The sequence below is a fragment of the Balaenoptera ricei genome, chromosome 3 (genome assembly GCF_028023285.1).
Source record: "Balaenoptera ricei isolate mBalRic1 chromosome 3, mBalRic1.hap2, whole genome shotgun sequence".
Classification (NCBI taxonomy): domain Eukaryota; kingdom Metazoa; phylum Chordata; class Mammalia; order Artiodactyla; family Balaenopteridae; genus Balaenoptera; species Balaenoptera ricei.
The window spans coordinates 170,730,158-170,748,607 of NC_082641.1; the positions used below are offsets into that span (position 1 = coordinate 170,730,158).

At 59.2% G+C, this 18,450-nt stretch overlaps 1 protein-coding gene across 10 annotated transcripts in view; it reads right to left on the reverse strand.

Moving 5' to 3' along the window:
* Positions 1–1,482: 1,482 nt before the first annotated feature.
* MYO9B (myosin IXB) overlaps positions 1,483–18,450 on the reverse strand; it is an 89,455-nt gene continuing 72,487 nt past the window's right edge. For 6 of the 10 annotated variants that reach the window (XM_059918158.1, XM_059918153.1, XM_059918160.1 and 3 more), the window contains 22 exons: positions 18,169–18,291; positions 17,027–17,176; positions 16,777–16,943; positions 15,231–16,112; positions 14,438–14,510; positions 14,168–14,289; positions 12,257–12,390; positions 11,766–11,956; positions 10,421–10,519; positions 10,137–10,310; positions 9,986–10,027; positions 9,666–9,777; positions 8,832–8,905; positions 8,115–8,307; positions 7,876–8,004; positions 7,571–7,676; positions 7,146–7,277; positions 4,927–5,050; positions 4,372–4,419; positions 3,879–4,021; positions 3,043–3,170; positions 1,483–2,922 (listed from right to left, as the gene is read on the reverse strand). In XM_059918158.1, the coding sequence (XP_059774141.1) occupies positions 2,507–2,922; positions 3,043–3,170; positions 3,879–4,021; positions 4,372–4,419; positions 4,927–5,050; positions 7,146–7,277; positions 7,571–7,676; positions 7,876–8,004; positions 8,115–8,307; positions 8,832–8,905; positions 9,666–9,777; positions 9,986–10,027; positions 10,137–10,310; positions 10,421–10,519; positions 11,766–11,956; positions 12,257–12,390; positions 14,168–14,289; positions 14,438–14,510; positions 15,231–16,112; positions 16,777–16,943; positions 17,027–17,176; positions 18,169–18,291 (3,762 nt within the window). In that variant the 3' untranslated portion in view covers positions 1,483–2,506. Of the gene's footprint in view, positions 2,923–3,030; positions 3,171–3,878; positions 4,022–4,371; positions 4,420–4,926; positions 5,051–7,145; positions 7,278–7,570; positions 7,677–7,875; positions 8,005–8,114; positions 8,308–8,831; positions 8,906–9,665; positions 9,778–9,985; positions 10,028–10,136; positions 10,311–10,420; positions 10,520–11,765; positions 11,957–12,256; positions 12,391–14,167; positions 14,290–14,437; positions 14,511–15,230; positions 16,113–16,776; positions 16,944–17,026; positions 17,177–18,168; positions 18,292–18,450 lie in introns of all 10 variants that reach the window. The other 4 variants (XM_059918161.1, XM_059918162.1, XM_059918155.1 and 1 more) reach the window with 3 other exon arrangements.

Consider the following 18,450-nt stretch of genomic DNA (forward strand, 5'->3'; position numbering starts at 1 on the left):
GGCGGAAGTGCCTTTCGTTGGCCTCCTTCCGGGCGGAAGTGCCCTGTTTTGCTCTCTCATTCTTATTTGGGGCTTTCTCGTTCCTGTTTGGGCGTTTGCTCTCTCACTCTTGTCTTGTTTCAATTAGAGGCGCCATCCAGTCCGTATTTACTCAGGGCTCAATCGCTTGCTTATCCTCGCGAGCATCTTAACCCTTCCCGAAGGGTTGAAAGGGTCGAGTCCTTCGTTGTCAGGCCCACGTGCAACGCGTGACTTGCTCATTACTTCCCCCCTGCTCAAAATTCCCCCTCCCCACTCCTTCCTGGGTTCTTCCCACACTGAGCTCTTCCGCATCCAGGCAGCCTAGGGGAAGATTCTCCTGGGGGAGAGGCTCTGACCTGGGACTTTGGAATCCAAGACTTACGGGCCATGATTTCCAAACTTTGCAGCCATGATATCCCGTCCCAGCCCTGACTGACACCACCTCCCACCGTGGCCTTCTGCGTTTAAGTTTTTCTGGACCTGTCTCCTCCCTTGGGAAACTGGCAGTGTGGCAGTGACATGGACTAAACCTGGGAGCAAGAGGTCACCCCCAATGCCCAGACCCCCATGGACGGAACCCCCCCCTGCGTCCCCAGGAAGCCAAGGCCCCTTGTTCGAGTCCCCCCTCCTGGAGTGGACAGGGTGAGGATAGGGGCTTCACAGGGACTGAAGCCTGGCATGCAGCCCTTAACCATCTCCCCATCCTTCAGGTCACCTGTGTCCAGGTCACACAGGTGGGCCTGGTGCCCTGTAAAGTACCATGGATGAGACCAAACTCAGGGTATTGCTAAAGGGGGGCTCTAGAGGCAGACAGGGCAGGGTCTGAATCCCAGCCCTGCCCCGCTCCAGCTGTGTGGCCTTGGACTAGCCCACCAACTCTTCCTTGCATGTGCCATTGAAACTCCAGTTTGTCACGGTCTCCAACTCCCCCGCCCCAAAGGACCCACCTGCCAGCCAGTTCCCACAACTGCCCATTTGGTTGCAACCTGGGAGCTCTTCTGTGGCGGTTGGGGGTGGTGGTGGTGGTAGTGTTGCTTCTGGTTGTAGTGGGTCCACCAGGACTGACTCCCCACTCCCCACCCAGGGTGGACGGCCCCATCAGTTGACATTTAAGCCCTGGCTGGGGAGAGGCTAGGTGTGACAGGAGGCAGCTCCCAGGACAGCAGGCTCTCCTCACTGAATGTGGCTCTGCCAGGAGCTGCCTGCTTTCCCAGCTTTCTGGATCAATAAAAAGAACTTCCAGCAAAGCCCACGTCCCTTGTGTGAAAACTATGTGTGAAATTCTAGTAACAAACAGCAAAGTCAGTTGGAGGAACAAGGCAGCTCCTTCCAGGCAAGGGGCCCAATCCCTGCCCTGTACCCCTCTTGGCTGAGGCCACAGGGCTGACCCCCACCCGCCAACCCCTGCCCTTTCAGCCTGGAGCTGGCCTGAGTAGGAACTGCATGCAGACACCTCTCAGGCACTTTTTTTTTTTTAATTTCACACGGCCTGTGGGTGCCTTTTGTTCCAGACCTGGGGCCATGTGTCCAGAGAGTGGGCTGAGCCTAAGAGGGGAGCCCCGCTCCGGAGATGCCAGATGTCCAGGCTGTCACTGTAGACTTGTAGGGACATACAACCCCAGGCCTTGCCCTCCCCACCCATGAGCGGTCCTGAGTTGCGGGCTCCTGTTCTGCCACATGGGGCGGGCAGTGCCAAGGGTGGCCTCCTCCAGCCTCCTGTGTCCAGGGCACAGTGGACCAAGGAGTGATGGCCACCTTCGAGTCTCCCTGGGATGTGAGGTCTGTGGTGCCTGGAGTGGAGGCTGCCTACAACCTCGTGTCCTGTCTCCAGCCAACAGTCTTGATCACCACGGAAGGCTCACTGTTCCCTCGAATGCACGTCGGCCAGGTGGCCACTGGCCGGGCCAGAATACGAGTCCAAGACAGACTTGGGGCAGTCAGGGGCCACAAGTGTTCAAACCCCTCGTGCAGGGTCCTAGCCCTCAGACTGTCCCCAGAGCTGTCCCTCAGCGTGGGTCTGAGCCTCCAAAGCTTCGCGGCTGTGTGGCCTTTACTCTGAAGACTCATGTCCAGGTTATAAGGGAGATGCAGGGCGTTAATATAAAAGTTTGTACATACACATATAAAAAAACAATTTGGTCTTCTGTTAAGGCTGTTACAGTTTAAAGTTATGTAAACCACGCCCAAAGAAACAGTGACCAGAAAAACGTACAAAAGGGGAGATGGGAGATGCCAGGCTGCCCGCCATGATTCGGTGCTCTGGGCGGGCGACTCCGTGTGACGTAGGGGCTCAGCAAGGGCAGCCGGGCCTCAGCCGGCCTCTCCCTGCCTGCACTCACTTGGAGTCGGTGCCCACCTCACATCGCTCTTGGAGCTTTTCATTCCGGATCCTTCTCAGACCACTGAATGCTGGCTCTGGAGCTCTGGCACCCAGCTCTGGCACCGGGTCGTCCTTGGATATGCGGACTCTGACAGCTGTGGGCCCTCAGCCATTGGCCTGGCCCGAGGCAGGGGGCAGGCAGTAGGTTGGGGGGTCCGAGTACCTCCGCTTGGTCCCGGGTGGCCGGTCGTCCTTGTCCAGGGGCTCCTGAGGGCCCTGAGTGGGCAGGTGGGTGCCGGGTGTGATATACACAGAGTGTACCTGGTCTGGGCGGCGAGCAGGTGGCTCTCGGCGCCTCACCGGGGTGGCAGCTTCCTGGGCACCTGGCGCCCGGCCAGGGAGATAGGAGGGCAGGCCGGGCGGGAGCTTGATGTTGGCCGTGGGCATGATGGGGGTCCGCCGGGGGGTCTTCACTCTAACCGTCATGAAGGACGACGGCCTTCGTCGAGGAGGGGCAGCCGCCTCGGGGAGGGGGCTCGGGGTGGGTGCGCTGGGGCAGGGGAGAGCAGGCGCGAGGGGCCCTTTTGAGAGACAGATGGCAGGGTTACTGCAGCTTCAGGGTCGGCAGATGGACCCTCGCCCGGGGGCCTGCTGGGTGTGGACATGGGAAGGAAAAAAGCAGACGCTACCTTAATACTGACCTTCCGAGGCCCCCCGCCCAGCCCGCTCTTCCAACAGGCTCTCGGTGCTAGCTGATGTCTCTGAGTCCAGGTTCTCCTCATCGGAGCCTCGAGGGTCCAGCTCTGGCAGCCGGTACGTGATGTCCTCCCTGGGGATGACAGGGTCACAGTGTCTAAGGCTGTTCCATGGTGGAAGACCACCCCACGGAAAAGTGCCAGGCCAGTAGGGGACAGAGTAGGTCATCCTGGTCCTGGAGGGGTCTCCCTGCCCCCAGCACCCCAAACCCAACCCCAAAAGCACACCTGGCCCAAAATGCCCCTGACTCAGTGAAGCTCATGTGAGGAAGGTGTCAGGCTGCTGAGGGAAGCCAGGCATCTGGCCTAGTTAGTACTCAGCTAGTGAGGGGCTCCTGCCTCAGGACCTTTGCACATGTTGTTCCCTCTGCCTGGAGTGCCCTACCCTACTCCTAAGGCTAGGATGCCCAGGGGGCCTGGATTACACCTGTTCTCCTGGCATAATTTTTAAACAGCATCTCCCTTCATACTTCCATCTTGACCGGACAACAAACTGGTGGATCGCCCTAGCTAAGGCCAAGTTTAAGACAAAGTTCAGGCATCACCCCTCTGTTTCCCTTCTCTCCCTATGGACCACCGTGATTCCCTGTGGTCAAGCAGGGGGTTTAACGAGCTTAGGCTGTGTTTTAGGACAGCAGCACCCCGTGAGGTGGGCACTGGACCACGGGACTGAGCCTAGCCCATCAGCTTCCTAACAGCCAGATCCCCTATAGTGGGGGGGGCCAGTGGATGGGGGCTGGACAGGGCGGCCGAGTGTGGCAAGGGTTCGGAGAGACACTTGCTTCTCCTCCTTGATGGACTGGATCCGCTCAATTAGGATCTCTTTCTCGCGATCCTCTTCACCGCCGGCCACTTCCTCCTCTGGCAGCACCCCCAGCTCCTCCAGGCCACCGCTGCTGCTCATCCGGGCCTTGGGGTTCTTGATCTGCAAAGAGAAGCGGCAGGTCTGGCCAGCCCCTCTGGGTGGGTGGGGGTCAGTGCTTGTGGATGGAGAGAGGGTGGAGCGAGCAGCTCCGGGGGAGGTTAGTTCTGACATGGATGGCTAGGCTTAGAGAGGCTTCTCCGGGGATCATGCAGGGACCGAGTGGCCGGCACGTGGCTCATTAGTCATCTTCAGCACAGGCAATCAGCAGGCAATGGGTTTCCCCCAGCATGCACTTCCAGAAGGTTAGGACACGCTCGCTCTATCCTACGAGGACCCTAGGGGTTGAGAGGAACCCCAGCATGCACCGCACTGGGAGACATGCGAGGAGGACCCACCGTACGTGTACATACCAGGACCCCCTCATAAGGAGACGAAAACCCCAGTTTGAGAGGCCAGGGCTGGGGGAGAGATGAAGAGTAGGTGACCACACAGGGCCATGACCAGGGCACAGGCGCTAGTCATGGGCATAAGGCCACGTCTGACTGTCGGGACAAGGACAGGACCCTCCCACAGGAGCCTGGGACTGGCCTCTTATCCCTCTACCCCCCCACTGTGAGGCCACTTCTGCTGTGGCAACGTTTCCCTGTGGGGGGGGCCCAGGGCAGCCAGGGACATGGCTGGAGGATGACCAGGACCACCACCAAGTAGGTGACAGGACCCCCACTGCTGAGAGCGGCAGCTGGCCTTGAGGCTGAGCTAGGATGGTGGTCTTTTGGCCGAGGTGAGGAATCAGCCCCTAAACATGCTGCCACGAGACCTCAGGTCAGGCTGTCGGTGGCCCAGGGTGTGCTGGGAGAGTGTGCTGGACGGATAAGTGAGACCCCGCCCAATGTCCAAACCCCGCCCACCGGTCCCCACTCCCACCAGGCCCCGCCCCCACCGAAGCCCCGCCCTGCGTTGCTCACAGCGTTTTGTCGCAGGAGAGAGAGCCTCCGGAAGGCGATGCTCTCGGCGGCCTCCAGCTGGGTGATCTCCTCCATCTTCACTTTGTACTTCCTCATCTGTTCTTTGATCAGCATCTCCACGCACCTGTGGAGAAGGCGACTCAGCTACCGCCTCGGGGGGTATGGTCAACATGGGGGCCTGCATCTAGGGAGATGCTGGCCCGAGACTGGGGCATGGTGGCTGAGACAGAGACCCAGAGACCAGGCAGGGCCACGGACATGGCTGTGGCTCCCATCGTGGCCCCAGTTCACTCACTGTGTGACCTCGTGTAGCTCACCCCACCTCTCTGAGCCTGAATCCTTGTCTTAATAAGCCTCCTCGTCTGAAGGAGGAAGTACAGTACCATGGAGGTTGGGTGATTTGTCCCAGGGGCTGCAGGCAGCTGCCCCAAGGGCTCTAGAACTGCGCTGTGACCCAAGGCACATCTGCTCAGTGGTCAGGGCCAGCCTCAGTGGTCAGTACCGAGGCAGGGAGGGTGTGGTGGGACCGGACAGACTCAGCCTGGAGGAGAAGCAGTCATGACTCAGGTTTCCCATTGTCATGACCACATAAGAAAAAAAAAACGCAAGGAACATGCTGGAAGCAAATCCATCAACAGCATACCGCTGCCCAGGTAGTGTCAGGGCCACACTGGACTCTCCTCCACTCTGCCTACCAGCAGCTGTTCATTGATCTCGAGTGTGGCCCGGGGTGTGGGGTGTGCACTGTCAGGCGTAGCCCTTGGGCCTTCCTGTGTTTTGCCTCCTGAAACCACCTTGGGTGACAGGTTCTTATTATTATTATTTTTTAATTTATTTATTTTATTTATTATTTATTTTTGGCTGCGTTGGGTCTTCATTGCTGCGCGCGGGCTTTCTCTAGTTGCGGCGAGCGGGGGCTACTCTTTGTTGTGGTGTGTGGGCTTCAGTAGCTGTGGCTTGCGGGCTCCAGAGCGCAGACTCAGTAGTTGTGGCTCACGGGCCTAGTTGCTCCGCGGCATGTGGGATCTTCCCGGACCAGGGCTCGAACCTGTGTCCCCTGCATTGGCAGGCGGATTCTTAACCACTGCGCCACCAGGGAAGTCCCCAGGTTATTTTTACAACTCGAAGTCTAAACAATGTCCTTTTAGTGATGGATGTCTGCTGACCTCCTTCTGAGTTTTTTTTTTCCTCTTAATTAATTTTTATATTTTGGCTGTGCTGCGAGGAATGTGGGATCTTCATTTCCCAACCAGGGATCGAACCCGTGCCCCCTGCAGTGGATGCGTGGAGTCTTAACCACTGGACCACCAGGGAAGTCCCTTTCTGAGTTCTTTTTGAGGCACTTTCTTTTTTTCGTGTGTGTGTTTTTAAAAAAAAATATTTATTTATTTATTTGGCTGCGTGGGGTCTCAGTTGTGGCACGTGGGATCTTAGTTGTGGCATGCATGTGGGATCTAGTTCCCGGACCAGGGATCGAACCTGGGCCCCCTGCATTGGGAGCACTGAGTCCTAACCGCTGGACCACCAGGGAAGTCCCTTGCGGCGCTTTCTGAGAACTTTTTTTTTTTTTTGAAGCACTTTCTGAGAACTTTCGAAGATCGTTTGCGGGGAAGAAGGAACCTCGAGAAAACCGCTTCTGTTTGCTGCAGGCTCTCACTGCTCCCAGAGGCTGGGAATGTGGGGCTTCACCACCTGCCCCTCACCCTGGACAGAGGATGAGGGGTTTCTCCCCTTTTTTGGTTTTTCACCCTCAAGAGAACTCAGAAGGCATGCTCTTGCTGCTTGAGGAGATGCTGCCAGGTCTCCACCCGGGTGTGGGCACGTGTGAGCCCTACGATGCCACCATGAGGCCAGGCTGCTTCTTGTCCCTCGTCTGTCAGGAGAGCCCTGCTCGCCGCTCACAGCAGCCAGCACACACGCAGACTTTGTTAGAAGTTCGGTTTTAGTACAAAAGTCACGTGTGTTCGTTAGCAAAGAAAGAAGGGTGGACAGACCAAACGAAGTTTACCCAGGACCCCAGTGCTCAGGACACCTCCCGGGGCCGTTGTGATCGGGCTGTGTTCTTCTAGACTTTCCTCTGCAGGCACACTTACACACTACCGAGGCCAGGCCAGTCCTAGGATTCTGGAGAGGGCTCTCGTCTTTAGGTTGTGGGATCCCTGGCTCGGCTGCCCTGAGCGCATGTTGGGGGGTGGGGGCCAGCCGGTCCTGGTACTCACGTGGTGATTTTGAGGACATCCTTCATGCTGGTCAGTGGGTCCGAGTTGTCGGGGCAGCGCAGGAGGCAGGGCGCAAAGATGATGGCCAGTGCGCTGGGTGACATTCGGTTCACGTCCTCAAGCAGGGCTACCCTGTGCAGCAAGCGGCAGTTAGGGGGTGGCCACAGGGAGCCCCAAGCCCGGAGTCCAGATCCCGGGAAGGTGCTGGGAAGATGCTGCCGCAGCTGGCAGGTGAGAAACGCTCGCCCCTGCAGGGTGGAGAGGCGCCACAAAGAAGCCGGGGGCCCCCCTCCTGGACCCCCCAGTATGGGCTCACATCCTGGTGTGGAGCCACCAGAGAACGCCAGCCCGGGGAACGCCGTGGCGCGGCTCTTGCTGGGACCCCACCCCCCAGAGGGCGGGGCAACAGGAGGGCAGGCACTTGCTTGACCAGGTGGAAGATGAGCCTCTCCAAGGAGTTGTGGTTGGCTTCTGGCAGGTGCTCCAGGACGGCGTAGATGGCGGCCAGCTGCTCCTGCTTCTCTGGCAGCTCTAGGAGGGTCCCGGGGGTCAGCTCCCTGCGGCCCTCACCCGACAGGCCCCAGGGCGCCGGGTAGCCTCGGACTGTCTGGGGCCCGGTTTCTCAGCTGGGGGCAACGGGGTCCCTCCTCCCTGACCGGCCACAGCACATGCTCGAGGCTCTGACCCCCGACCTCGACCACCTGCCGGCTCTCGCCACGGTGGGACTCACCGACGGCGCGGAGGAAGTCGCCGTACTGGGCGAAGGTCATGAGGGGCTCGGGCAGCTCCCGCAGCCACTGCTTGAGCACCCCGGTGATGGCGTGGATGGGAAAGTTCTCCAGTTTGACCGCCGTGGGGTCTGCGGGGAGGGCGCGGCGGCCGGTGAGCTCGGGGAAGGCAGGAGGGCTGAGCCTGGAGCCCCACGCGGCGCCCTCCTGCCCTTGACACCTACCCGTCCGCAGCACCCACCTGTCTGCAGCGCCTGCCGGAGCTCCCTTGTGCGGTTAGCGGCACCTGACTTGCGGTAGAGGCCCTCGGTGTACAAGCCGTGCATCTCCACGTGTTCCAGAAGCTTCTCCAGCACGACGGGCACTGAGACCTTGTCGCTGGTCAGGCTGTCCACGCACACGCCAAAGTGGCCCGGCTCAGTGCCTGGCTCGATCTGCGACGACGGGGATGGGGGTGAGGGTCGGGCCTGGGCTGGTTGTCCTCCCTGTCACCCCCCGCCAGCCCGGCTTCCTCTGTGGCCGCCGTCCCACCCTGCTCCTCGTCTTCTCTTGCACGGCTGCCAGAGGTGCCGGGCTGGGGAGGTCCCCGGATGGCTGCTGGCAGGGGGTCCCTGTGTGAGGTGCCACAGTCCCCTCGGCCCAGCTGATCCTGGCTTGTGCCAGCCCGTAGGACCCCGCCTCCCCTGTGCAGGGTAGGGGTTTCCTTCCACCTGGAGGAGGGAAGAGCAGGGCCAAGGCTTGGGGTGCACACACAAGCCTGGCCCCAGCTTTGGGGGGCCCTCTGGGGGCTCTGACAGGACCGGGGTGCGCTCTGCTTCGGGGCCAGCCCCTCCCACCAGCTCCGTGCTCCCACCTGACACCCAGCCTTGGCCTGGCACCTCGCACACCCTCTCCTCCACATCCCTCAGAACGGCCTCCCCCAGGTGTTCTGGAAAGTTCCCGGCCCCAGCGGGCTCACCTTCTTCCCACTTGTGTAAGAGCAGTAGGTCTGAATCTTGTGCACACACTTCTTGTGGCAGGTCATCTTGCACACTAGGAGGTCATGGTGAGGGAGGGGGAGAGGGTAGTCACTGACAGCACATCGGGGACCCACGGGTCCCGTGGCCGCCTGTCCCCGTGTCTCAGGACAGTGACAACTGCCTGGGTATTTACGATGGACACGGAGTGGTGGGCTGCTCCTCACAGGGGCCAAGGGGAGAGGTTACCCTGGCCCGAAAAGAAAGCCAACCCTGACTGGTCCTGGCAGGAAAACAGCAGTGCGAGAGGCCTGCCTGACCCAGCCTGGGCCCGGGGGGGCTGACTGGCTTCCCACCCGGCCTTGGCCACCTCCTGGCTGCCTGACTGTGGGCCAGCTGGGTCACCCTGGGCTGCACCTGTCTCTCAGGGTCCCTGTGGGGACTGACTGGCCTCGCCTGGCACATGGGGGAGGGGCCGGCACTTCAGGCAGCGAGAGCAGCATGAACAAAGACCCGGAGATAGGGCCCAGGGTGACTTGCCCAGGTAGGCATGCAGAGGGGAGACTGCGGAGTTGGGGCGGGGGCCTGGGGGTCAGTTGAGGACTGGCCTCTGCCCCAGCGTGACAGCGGGGGGTTTGAGTGGGTGAGGTGCGGCCTTACTGCCCCTGTGGTGAGGGCAGTGCTCTGGGAGGATCGGCCCTGTAGCTGGGGTGAAGGCCTGGGTGCACCGTGAGGGGTTGGGGACATGGTGGGGGGTCAGGGGTTGTGCGGTGGGAGTCGGGGGGCCTGGGGGGGTCAGGGGCGCAGTGGGCGATCGGTGGGCGAGGGGCACTCACCACTGCAGAGCAGGGCCTTGTCCATGAGCCAGATGTAGGAGAGGCACTGCTCGCATGACTGGGGGATGCTCACTTGGTAGCTGGCGAACACGTGCCCGTTGTGCTGCTGGACCTGGAGCAGTGGGGGCGGGGGGCCGAGTGGGAAGGTGGACCCCCAACGGGGTCGCCACGGGGCCGCACAGTGGGGACACTGCCTGCGGCGTCTCAGGACCGGGATCCCTTAAGGCCGGGTAGGAAAACACACGCCCGCCCGCGTGCACATGCGCACACACAGACACGCGCACACACGTGCGCGTGCACGCGAGAACACACATACTCACAGCACGCTCCTGCTTCCGCTTCTTCTTCTGAGCTTTGCTCTGCTGTGAGGGAGCACAAAGGCCAGCTCTGTGTGGGGTCCCCTGGGGACACCCCGACCCCAGCGACGTCCTGGCGCCGGGACCCTCCCTCGCCCGGAGCGGTAGCACCCACCTTGGGAGGCTCGAAGTCGTTCTTGGTGTGCCCGCGGGTGAACTCGTCCAGCAGCGACTGGAAGAGATTGAGGACCAGGTTGGTGTCCTTCTCGCCGCGCTCGGCCGCCAGGTTGCTCACGACGATCTGGTAGTTCTCCATCAGGTCCTTGTAGCCGACATGGATCTTCCCGTTCTGCGGCAATGCAGGGTGTGACCCTCTGTGAGACAGACGGACGGGGGTGCCCGGGGGAGGGCATGGGGTCTGCCGCGGGGGCCCTCCCTGGGGCTGGGGGCTCCACGTACAGGGACGGAATACATGGTCTTGAGGTTGCTTCGGAACTTCTCGGTGGCTTCGATGAATAAGCTCTCGATGGGAGTCTTCTGGGAACGCAGGTCATTTATCTGGAGAGGAAGGGAGAGATGTGCTGACCCCATGTTTCCTCAGGCCGGGCATCTGGGCGGCCATAGCTCTGCCCTGTCCCAAGTCCTTCCTTGGCTCCCCTGGGCTTGCAGGGAAACATCCCGGCCCTCGTGGCAGCCCTGATGTCTTGGGGATCACTCACTGTGGGAACTGAGCAGCACCCCTGGCCTCCCCCACCAGATGCCGGTAGCTCGTGGGGACCAAAAACATCTGCCGATGTTGCCAGGTGTCCCCTGGGGGCAGACTCACCCCTGGTTGAGAAACACTGGTTTAACTGGGGCCCTTCCTGCCGCCCCACCCCGGCGCTCAATGCCCGGCTGTGCTCCAGGACGGGGGCTGCCTCAAATGGCCCGGTCATTTCACCATGCCTCCACCCCTCAACTGTCCCTGTCAGCCTGCTGTCTCCCTCTGAAGCTCTCAAACACCACACTGTTTGCTGTGGGATTGCCTGCAGCTGGGGCCATGAATACCCTGAGTGCAGGCTGTGATTTCTTCACCTCTGTCTCACACGCTAAGTGCTCAATCACTGCCTGGAACTGCATGCATTTTGTAAAAGTGGGTTCTAAATAAAATAATTTGTTCACGCTCAGCTGCAGCTGAGCGGCAGGACAAAGAAAGGTTACATGACCTAGGAGCAGCCTGGCAGGACTCGGGTGTGTCAGGTGCCTTGCCTGGAAGATTATTCTGGATGCTAGTGCTTCCCTTTTCTCACATGTGTGAGAAAGTGGGCCACCGTCCCCAAGGGGCGCTCTGAGACAGCAAACCAAGTGTCTTTAAACAGCGGATCTCAAACTTCCTGGGCAGGAACTGCAGGACAGAATGCCTCTGCTGGGCGCCCAACCCATGTGTGCACATGCACGTGTGCTCTAGATGATTCCGGCAGGGGCGGGGGTCCCAGAATCAGATGATTCAGGTGTGACTCGCTTCCACACGTTCTGTGCAGCCCCCCATAGTAAGACACACATTTTGTAGCAAAATGTAAGCATCCCCACCAAGCAGGATGAATGTAGGCTATAAGCGATCTCTCGGGAACCCCTGCCAGGTTTTACAGAAAAGCAGCTGATGCCAAACTTAGGAACAAGCGTGTGGTTTCCAGAACTTTCTGTGTGTTGGAACCGTGGACCTGGACTTTCCAGTCCCGCCTGATAAAGGCTTTGGTGTGACGGTTTGCAAAACTGCCAGGTGGAGACGGCCTTCTGGGGAGGCCCAGGGCCCTGGCTGGCCCACCTTGTTGAGCAGGAACTCATCCAGGTACTTGAGCTCGTTGGCGTTGGTGATCTTGCGGAACACTGACTCTCGCCACTTCTCCGACACTGTGATTTTGCCAATCTTGAGGTTTCGGTTCTTCTTCCCTTTGCCTCCTGGCTCCTTGGCGTGCTTCTCGCCGGTGACGTGGCGGTGCTGGTGGCTGGAGGGGGCTGGGGAGGGGGACGGGAGGCAGGAGAAGCTGGTAAGGGCAGTGGGTTCCTGGGGAGGACTGAGGTTGGCCTCTGGGGCATGGTCACGAGTGCAGAGAACCAGGGCCCTGTGCTGTCGCATACTGAGGTCCGCGGCCAGAGAGCGCCTCTGGGGATGGGGACCAGTCCCGAAGCCCCGCAACCAGGGCTTGGCCCACAGCTGACTCAAGGCCCCATCTGGGGACGGTCCTCAAGGGCCCCAGTGGCTCTGCTGGGTCCTCAAGGGCCCCAGTGGCTCTGCTGTCTGTCCCTGAGACCAACCTTCTAGATTCTTCTTCATGGCGGCGGCTTCCAGTACGACTTGCCCGGGTACTGTGTTCTCTGTCTCCTCTGTGCCCTCCAGGTTGTATTTCTTATCCTTGTTCTTATGCAGGAAAAGTCTCTTAAACGTGGATCTGTAGGACAAAGTAAGGGATTCCGCTTAAGCCTCAGGAAATGAAGGCAGATGTGAGGCCAAAGCAAGGGTCCACTTACTGTAATGAGAAATAGCCCTTTTCTTGGTTATCATTGGAAGGGGATGCCACTAAAAATACGGTTGATCTGTGTGAACTGACAGGGGAGTCGGGCAAAAGAGCGAGATGCTGAGCAGATGTCACAGCGTGACCCCATTTTCATATTAAAAAAAAATTACCCCCATCCCCTCCCCCAAGATTATTTTATAGGCACAAGGTTAGGGGAAAAAAACCTTAAAGAATAAATACCAAATCATGTACTATGGATACTGGGTACGTGATGGGGTGAATGGTGGCTCCACCCAAAAGATATGTCCATGTGCTAACCCTTGGGGCCTATAAGCATGATCTTATCTGGGAAAATGGTCTTTGAAGATGTGACTAAATGCCATGGACTGAATATTTGTGTCCCCCCGTATCTGTATGCTGAAGCCTAACTCTCAGTGTGATGGTTATCGGGAGGTGGGGCCCTTGGGAGTTGATTAGGTCACGAGGGTGGAGCCATCATGAATGGGATTAATGCCCTTATAAGAGACACCAGAGAGCTCCCTCACCACTTCCGCCATGTGAGGACACAGCAAGAAGAAGGTGTCTATGAACCAGATACCAAATCTGCTGGCACCTTGATCTTGGACTTCCAGGCTCCAGGTCAGTCTGTGGTGTTTTGTTACAGCAGCCCGAATGGACTAAGACACTAAATGAAGGATCTCAAGATTCTGAGTCATCCTGGATTACCCGGATGCGCTCTAAAGCCAATGACAAGTGTCTTTATAAGAGACAGAAAAAGAGAAGACACAGGGGAGAGATGAATGTCATGTGAAGACAGAGGCTGAGATTGGAGGGGGGGTGATGCAGCCACAAGCCAACGAATGCCTGGAGCCCCCAGAAGCTGGAAGAGGCAAGGAAGGATCCTCCCCGAGATCCTTTGGAGGGAGACACGGCCCTGCCCACACCTTGATTTCACACTTCTGGCCTCCAGAACCACGAGAGAGTAAACTCCTATTGTTTGAAGACACCCTGTTTGTGGTACTTTGTTTTGGTGGTGGGGTCTCCTGAAAGCAGGGGGCTCTCTCCTCCCACTGCAGCCCGTTCCTCACTGTCCTCAGGGTCCTGTCCTGACTTTGGGTCAAAGCTCCCCTGACCCAGGGCCCAACCCCTCTGCTCTGTGAACCGCCTAGAGCACTGTGGCAGAGGCTTTCTGGGGACAGAGCCTTGGCCCAGTTTTTGCTATCTAAGGACCAAGGAGGGGTTCCCGGATGTGGGGACAGAGGAGCTGGGAGCTGGTTCTCATTCCATAAACAGCCAAATGGACACTGTCTGTCTGTGGCCTCAGAGGAGGTGACCCACACTGGCTCTAGGTTTCAATGGGAATCATTTCACCCCAATGTGGCCACAACCCAAGCTCCGCATGGGTTTCTCCTCACGGAACTGCTAAGCGAACATCTCCCCAAAAGAGCTTCATAATAAGGTGCAATCGGCTTATGGGAATTTCCTGGTGGTTCAGTGGTTAGGACTCTGTGCTTTCACTGCCAGGGCCCAGGTTCAATCCTGGTCAGGGAACTAAGATCCTTCAAGCCATGTGGCCAAAAAAAAAAAAAAAAAAAAAAAAGTGAGAAAAGTGTGATCAGCTTAGGAGATCAGACTGCTCTGGGACTGGAGGACCCGGACACCCTGGGTGTCCTCTGGCGGCCTGAGCCCACCCCCAAAACCCCACACTTACTTAGAATCGACGGAGCCTGGGGACAGCCCAGCATCTGTCCCCAAGGATGCGTCACCCGACTTCTTCTTCTGGATGGCCAGCTTCTTCGTGCTGGGCTCCCCGTCCATGGTTTCTGCGGAAGGCTGTAGGGGCGGGGGGCTGGGTAAGCAAGGGCAGGCGGCCTCTCCGGAGGGAAGTTGGGGGTCCCGGTGCCACCATGCATTCTATCCACCGTTCCCTTCTGGTGGCGCTTGGACCCTCAGGGGTGAGAGCTGCCGCCTAAAGCTTTACCTGAGTCTTGGTCTGGGACGGGGACGAGAGGAGCTTGGGGACGTCGCTCGTGGATAAGGAAATGCGCCTCTCCCTGCGAGATCACAGAAATGTGGCTTTTACTGACGAGGGTGAGTAGGAGACGTTTGGGGTTGTCATGACTGAGAGGGAGAGGGTAGTGCTACTGGCATCTGGTGGGCGAAAACCAGGGATGCTGCTCTGCCCCCCACGGTGCCCAGGACGGCCCCCACCACAGAGATCGAGACGGCCCCAGGGGTCCACTGTGCCAAGGCCGAGAAAGCCTGTCCTAGCAAAAGGCCTGCATCTTCCTGCATCTCTGTATTCCTTTGGACAGGCAGCCCTCTGGGACAAGGGGCTGGTGATTTGGAGTCACCGATATTTAGCCAACTGGGGTCCAAGTGTGTCGAGAGCTGCTCTTTCAGCCTCTGGGTGCGTGTAATCACTCCCACTGTTGATGAGGGAACTGAGGTCCAGGCAGGCTGGGGAGGGGGGTGGACCTCAACCCAAGGGGCCACCTTCCACAAGGCTGGAGGCTTTCTGTGTGAACTGGGCCCCTTTGGACAGGGGCTTCAGGGTCCCCAGAAGGTGCCTCGTCTTCCCTAAGCCTTTCCCCGCTCCCTGGGCCCTTCTTCCTTGGGGCTCCCACCCACCTGGCGTCAGCTCTCAGGCACAGAGCCTCACACGTTTCTGGGACGCATGGTGCTGCCCTGGTCCTGCTCCAGGCTTTGGCTATGTATCCCCCGACCCTGCCCGCCCACCCCAGCCCTTGGAGAAAGGAGGGTACAGGGCTTACTCTGTGGGCGTGAGGGCAACCCCCTCGGCCCGGTGCCGCTCGCTGAGGTCCAGGGACTGGCTCAGCATGGTGCTGGGCCCAGCTGTCATCAGCTTCTTGCCCCGCCACAGCTCCACGGCGCTGGCCAGCCGCTCGGCGTCCGGGTCCCTGTACCGCTGAATCTGGGTGGAGCCTCCTGGGCTCTCGGGCCTGTCCTGGGCCCTCGGGCCAACCCCCGGCTTGCTCTTGTCCTTGGGAGTCTCCGGGGTGGCACCGGGGGCCGGCACGCCGACCCTGCTGTCCAGGGCCAGGCTGGTGGGTCGTTCCACGTGGCCGGGCCTGGGGCTCCCGCCCTGGGCTTCAGCTGAGACCGGGCTGCCCGGCGCGGGCTGCGGGGGCTCCTCGGGCTGCTTTTCAGGAGGAGCCATCCCTGTGTCCGTCCTTGCGTCCCGAGGGCTTTCATCTTCTCTGTCCTCCTTTCTGTCTTCTGGGAGGTTCTCTTCTGGCTCTGGGACGGCCCTTCTGGAAGGTTCTCTGAGGGCGTGCTCTTCTTTACAGGACTGGATGTGCTTGTTCTGGAGTTTCACGTGCTCCAGCCCCCTTTGCCGGCGCGACTCGCGCTTCTCCCGGCTGCTGGGCACTTTCTCGTGACTTTCGGCTGCGTTTTTCTGGGCTGGGGGTGCCTTCTCCGGTTGGGAGCTCTCCACGGGGGACCTGTCACTGGGCCACACCTCGGGCTCCAGCTCCAAATGCTCGCCGTCCTTGGATGGTTCTGGGCCCTGCACGGGTTCCTGCCCAGCTGCCCAGCCCGGCCCGGCCTCTGCGGTTTCCTCTCGGGCGGCTCGCTGGGCTTCCCTCTCCTTCTCCGCCGCCTTGTGCTTCTCTGCCACCATCTGGCTGAAGCTGGTGGGGGGAAAGTGAAGGGGGTGGTTTCAGGAACAAATCCACCAAGGGCGTTGGGGACCCCTTTTCTACCTGCAGGTGCACGGGTGGGGGGCCAGGTGGCATGTGGCGAGACCCTGGCCCTCAGAGATGCTTCTGGAAAGGCAGAGCCTCCTCAGCCAGGGAAGGGGGAGACACGGAGTGGCCTCTTGTTGTCATGGCCACGTCTGCCTGGCTGGTTCAGGGGGACTTTTATTAGGTCTGTTGTGGGAGGGATCTGAATTCCTCTGGGGTCCCTGGCCTGGTCGATTCCCAGGCTTCGTGTGTGAGCGGGGGTGAGGGGAGCCCCCGATGGCTGGTCCTGGTGGCCTGAACCCTCCAGCTCTGAATCCAGGTGCTCTGCCAACCTGCCTGGGGTGGGAAGGTGCAGTGGTGGTGCGGGGGTCCCTGGCAGAGACTGAGTACCTCCAATGGTGACCTGGGGTTTTGCCAGTAGGTGCCACCTACCAGCCCTGGAGCGTCTCTCTAGGGTCCTGTGTGCCCAGACGGCTAGATGCCTGCCAGCCCCTCCTCAGCCTCCCTGTGTCCAGACAGCTCCACTGGCCAGACGGTGTCTCAGGCAACCCTCGGGTGAGTGGCATGTTCTGGGGGGGGGGGGCGGGGGGCTTGGTCCCATTCCGCTCACCTCCTGCGCTGCAGGTGCCCCCGGCAGAGGCTCTGCAGGCGGATGATGCTCTGTCTCTGCAGTTGGTAGGCTGCCCGCTGCTGGCAGCCCCTCCACGCGGCCTGGAGGGACACCGCTGCCTGCGTCCTCTCCAGTGCCCGGCGGACGCGGTAGGACCGCCAGCAGGCCTGAGAGTGGAGGGGGCGTTCAGGGGCTGGGAGGGCGAGACCCCGGCCACCCCCGCCCCCGGCCCCACGGGCCCCCTCAGGACCTGGATGGTGACGGCCGCCCGCCTCATCTGTAGGAAGTGCCTGCGCTCCAGCACCATCCGGAACCAGCTCTGCAGGAGCAGGATCTTGCGCACGACCTCCCGGTGCAGTGTCTCCTGCAGGGCCTGCCTCTCCGTCTCCTTCAGGAAAACCTAGCAGGGAGTGGGCACAGGAGGGGTCAACATGGCCTCCAGAACCCCTGTACCCGGCAGGTCTGCTCGGCCCACCCCGGGAGTGCGTGAGACCAAGCTGGTGTGCTGACTGACCTGACCAAGGGGAGTTTTTTTTTTTTTAAAAAAAAAATTGAGATAGAATTCCCAGAACATAAAATTAACCATTTAAAGTGAACAATTCAGTGGCATTTAGTACATTCACAAGATTGTGCAGCCATCACCTCTATCTAGCTCTGAAACATTTCCATCACCCCAAAGGGAAACTCCGTGCCCATTAGCAGTCATTTCCTAATCCCCCTCCCCTAGCCCCTGGCAACCACTAATCTGCTTTCTGTCTCTATGGATTTACATGTTCTGGACATTTCATATTAATGAGATCACACAATCTGCGGCCTTTTGTGTCTGACTTCTTTCACTCAGCATGATGTTTTCAAGGTTCATCCACGTAAGCGTGTATCAGGGCTGAATAATACTCCACTAAGGGAATGACCCACGTTTTGTTTCTCTATCATCTGTTGATGGATACATGAATTATTTCTACCTTTTGGCAAGTGACTAGTGCCGCTATGAACATACACGTACAAGGATTTGTTTGCACATCTATTTTCAGTTCTTTTGGGTTGATACCTAGGAGCGGAATTGCCGGGCCACATGGTAACTCTATATGATTAACTCGTTGGGGCGCTGTGAGGGGACTTGTCACATCTGGTAGAGCCCTGTTGGGGAGCTGCCAGACATTACAAAGTTCCTGAACATCCTGTTCTATGGTGTGATGGTCTGATGCCTGAGCCCCACACCTTAGGTCTGCCCCTCTGGCTTCCAGGAAGAAATAACGTGCTGGGCCCCAAGAAACGCACTTCCTCAGCAGAGCCCCTTATTTTTCAGTGAGTGGCTTGGGCCGTGGGAGGACTCTGTGTGTGGCAGAAGGTGGGGGACAGTTTGCAGCCACCCTGAGGGGTGCAAACACTGACCTTGGTCTTGCCGATCTGGTAGCTCCTCTTGTCTATGTCCATCTTCTCCAGCAGGGCAGAGATAACCTCCCTGCAGGGCTGGGCATTCTTGGGCAACAGTACCTGGAACTGCTCCGTGAAATCCTGGGTGGTTTTGGCCGAGAAAGGAGAATCTGCGTGAGTGTTTCTGCCACCCGACAAGAAGACGGGGCTCCAGCAATTCCCTGGTCAAGCCGAGTTTCCGAAGGCAAAACTTGGTTTGACGTCAACAGTACTGACAAAGCTAAAATCTTGGACTTTCTG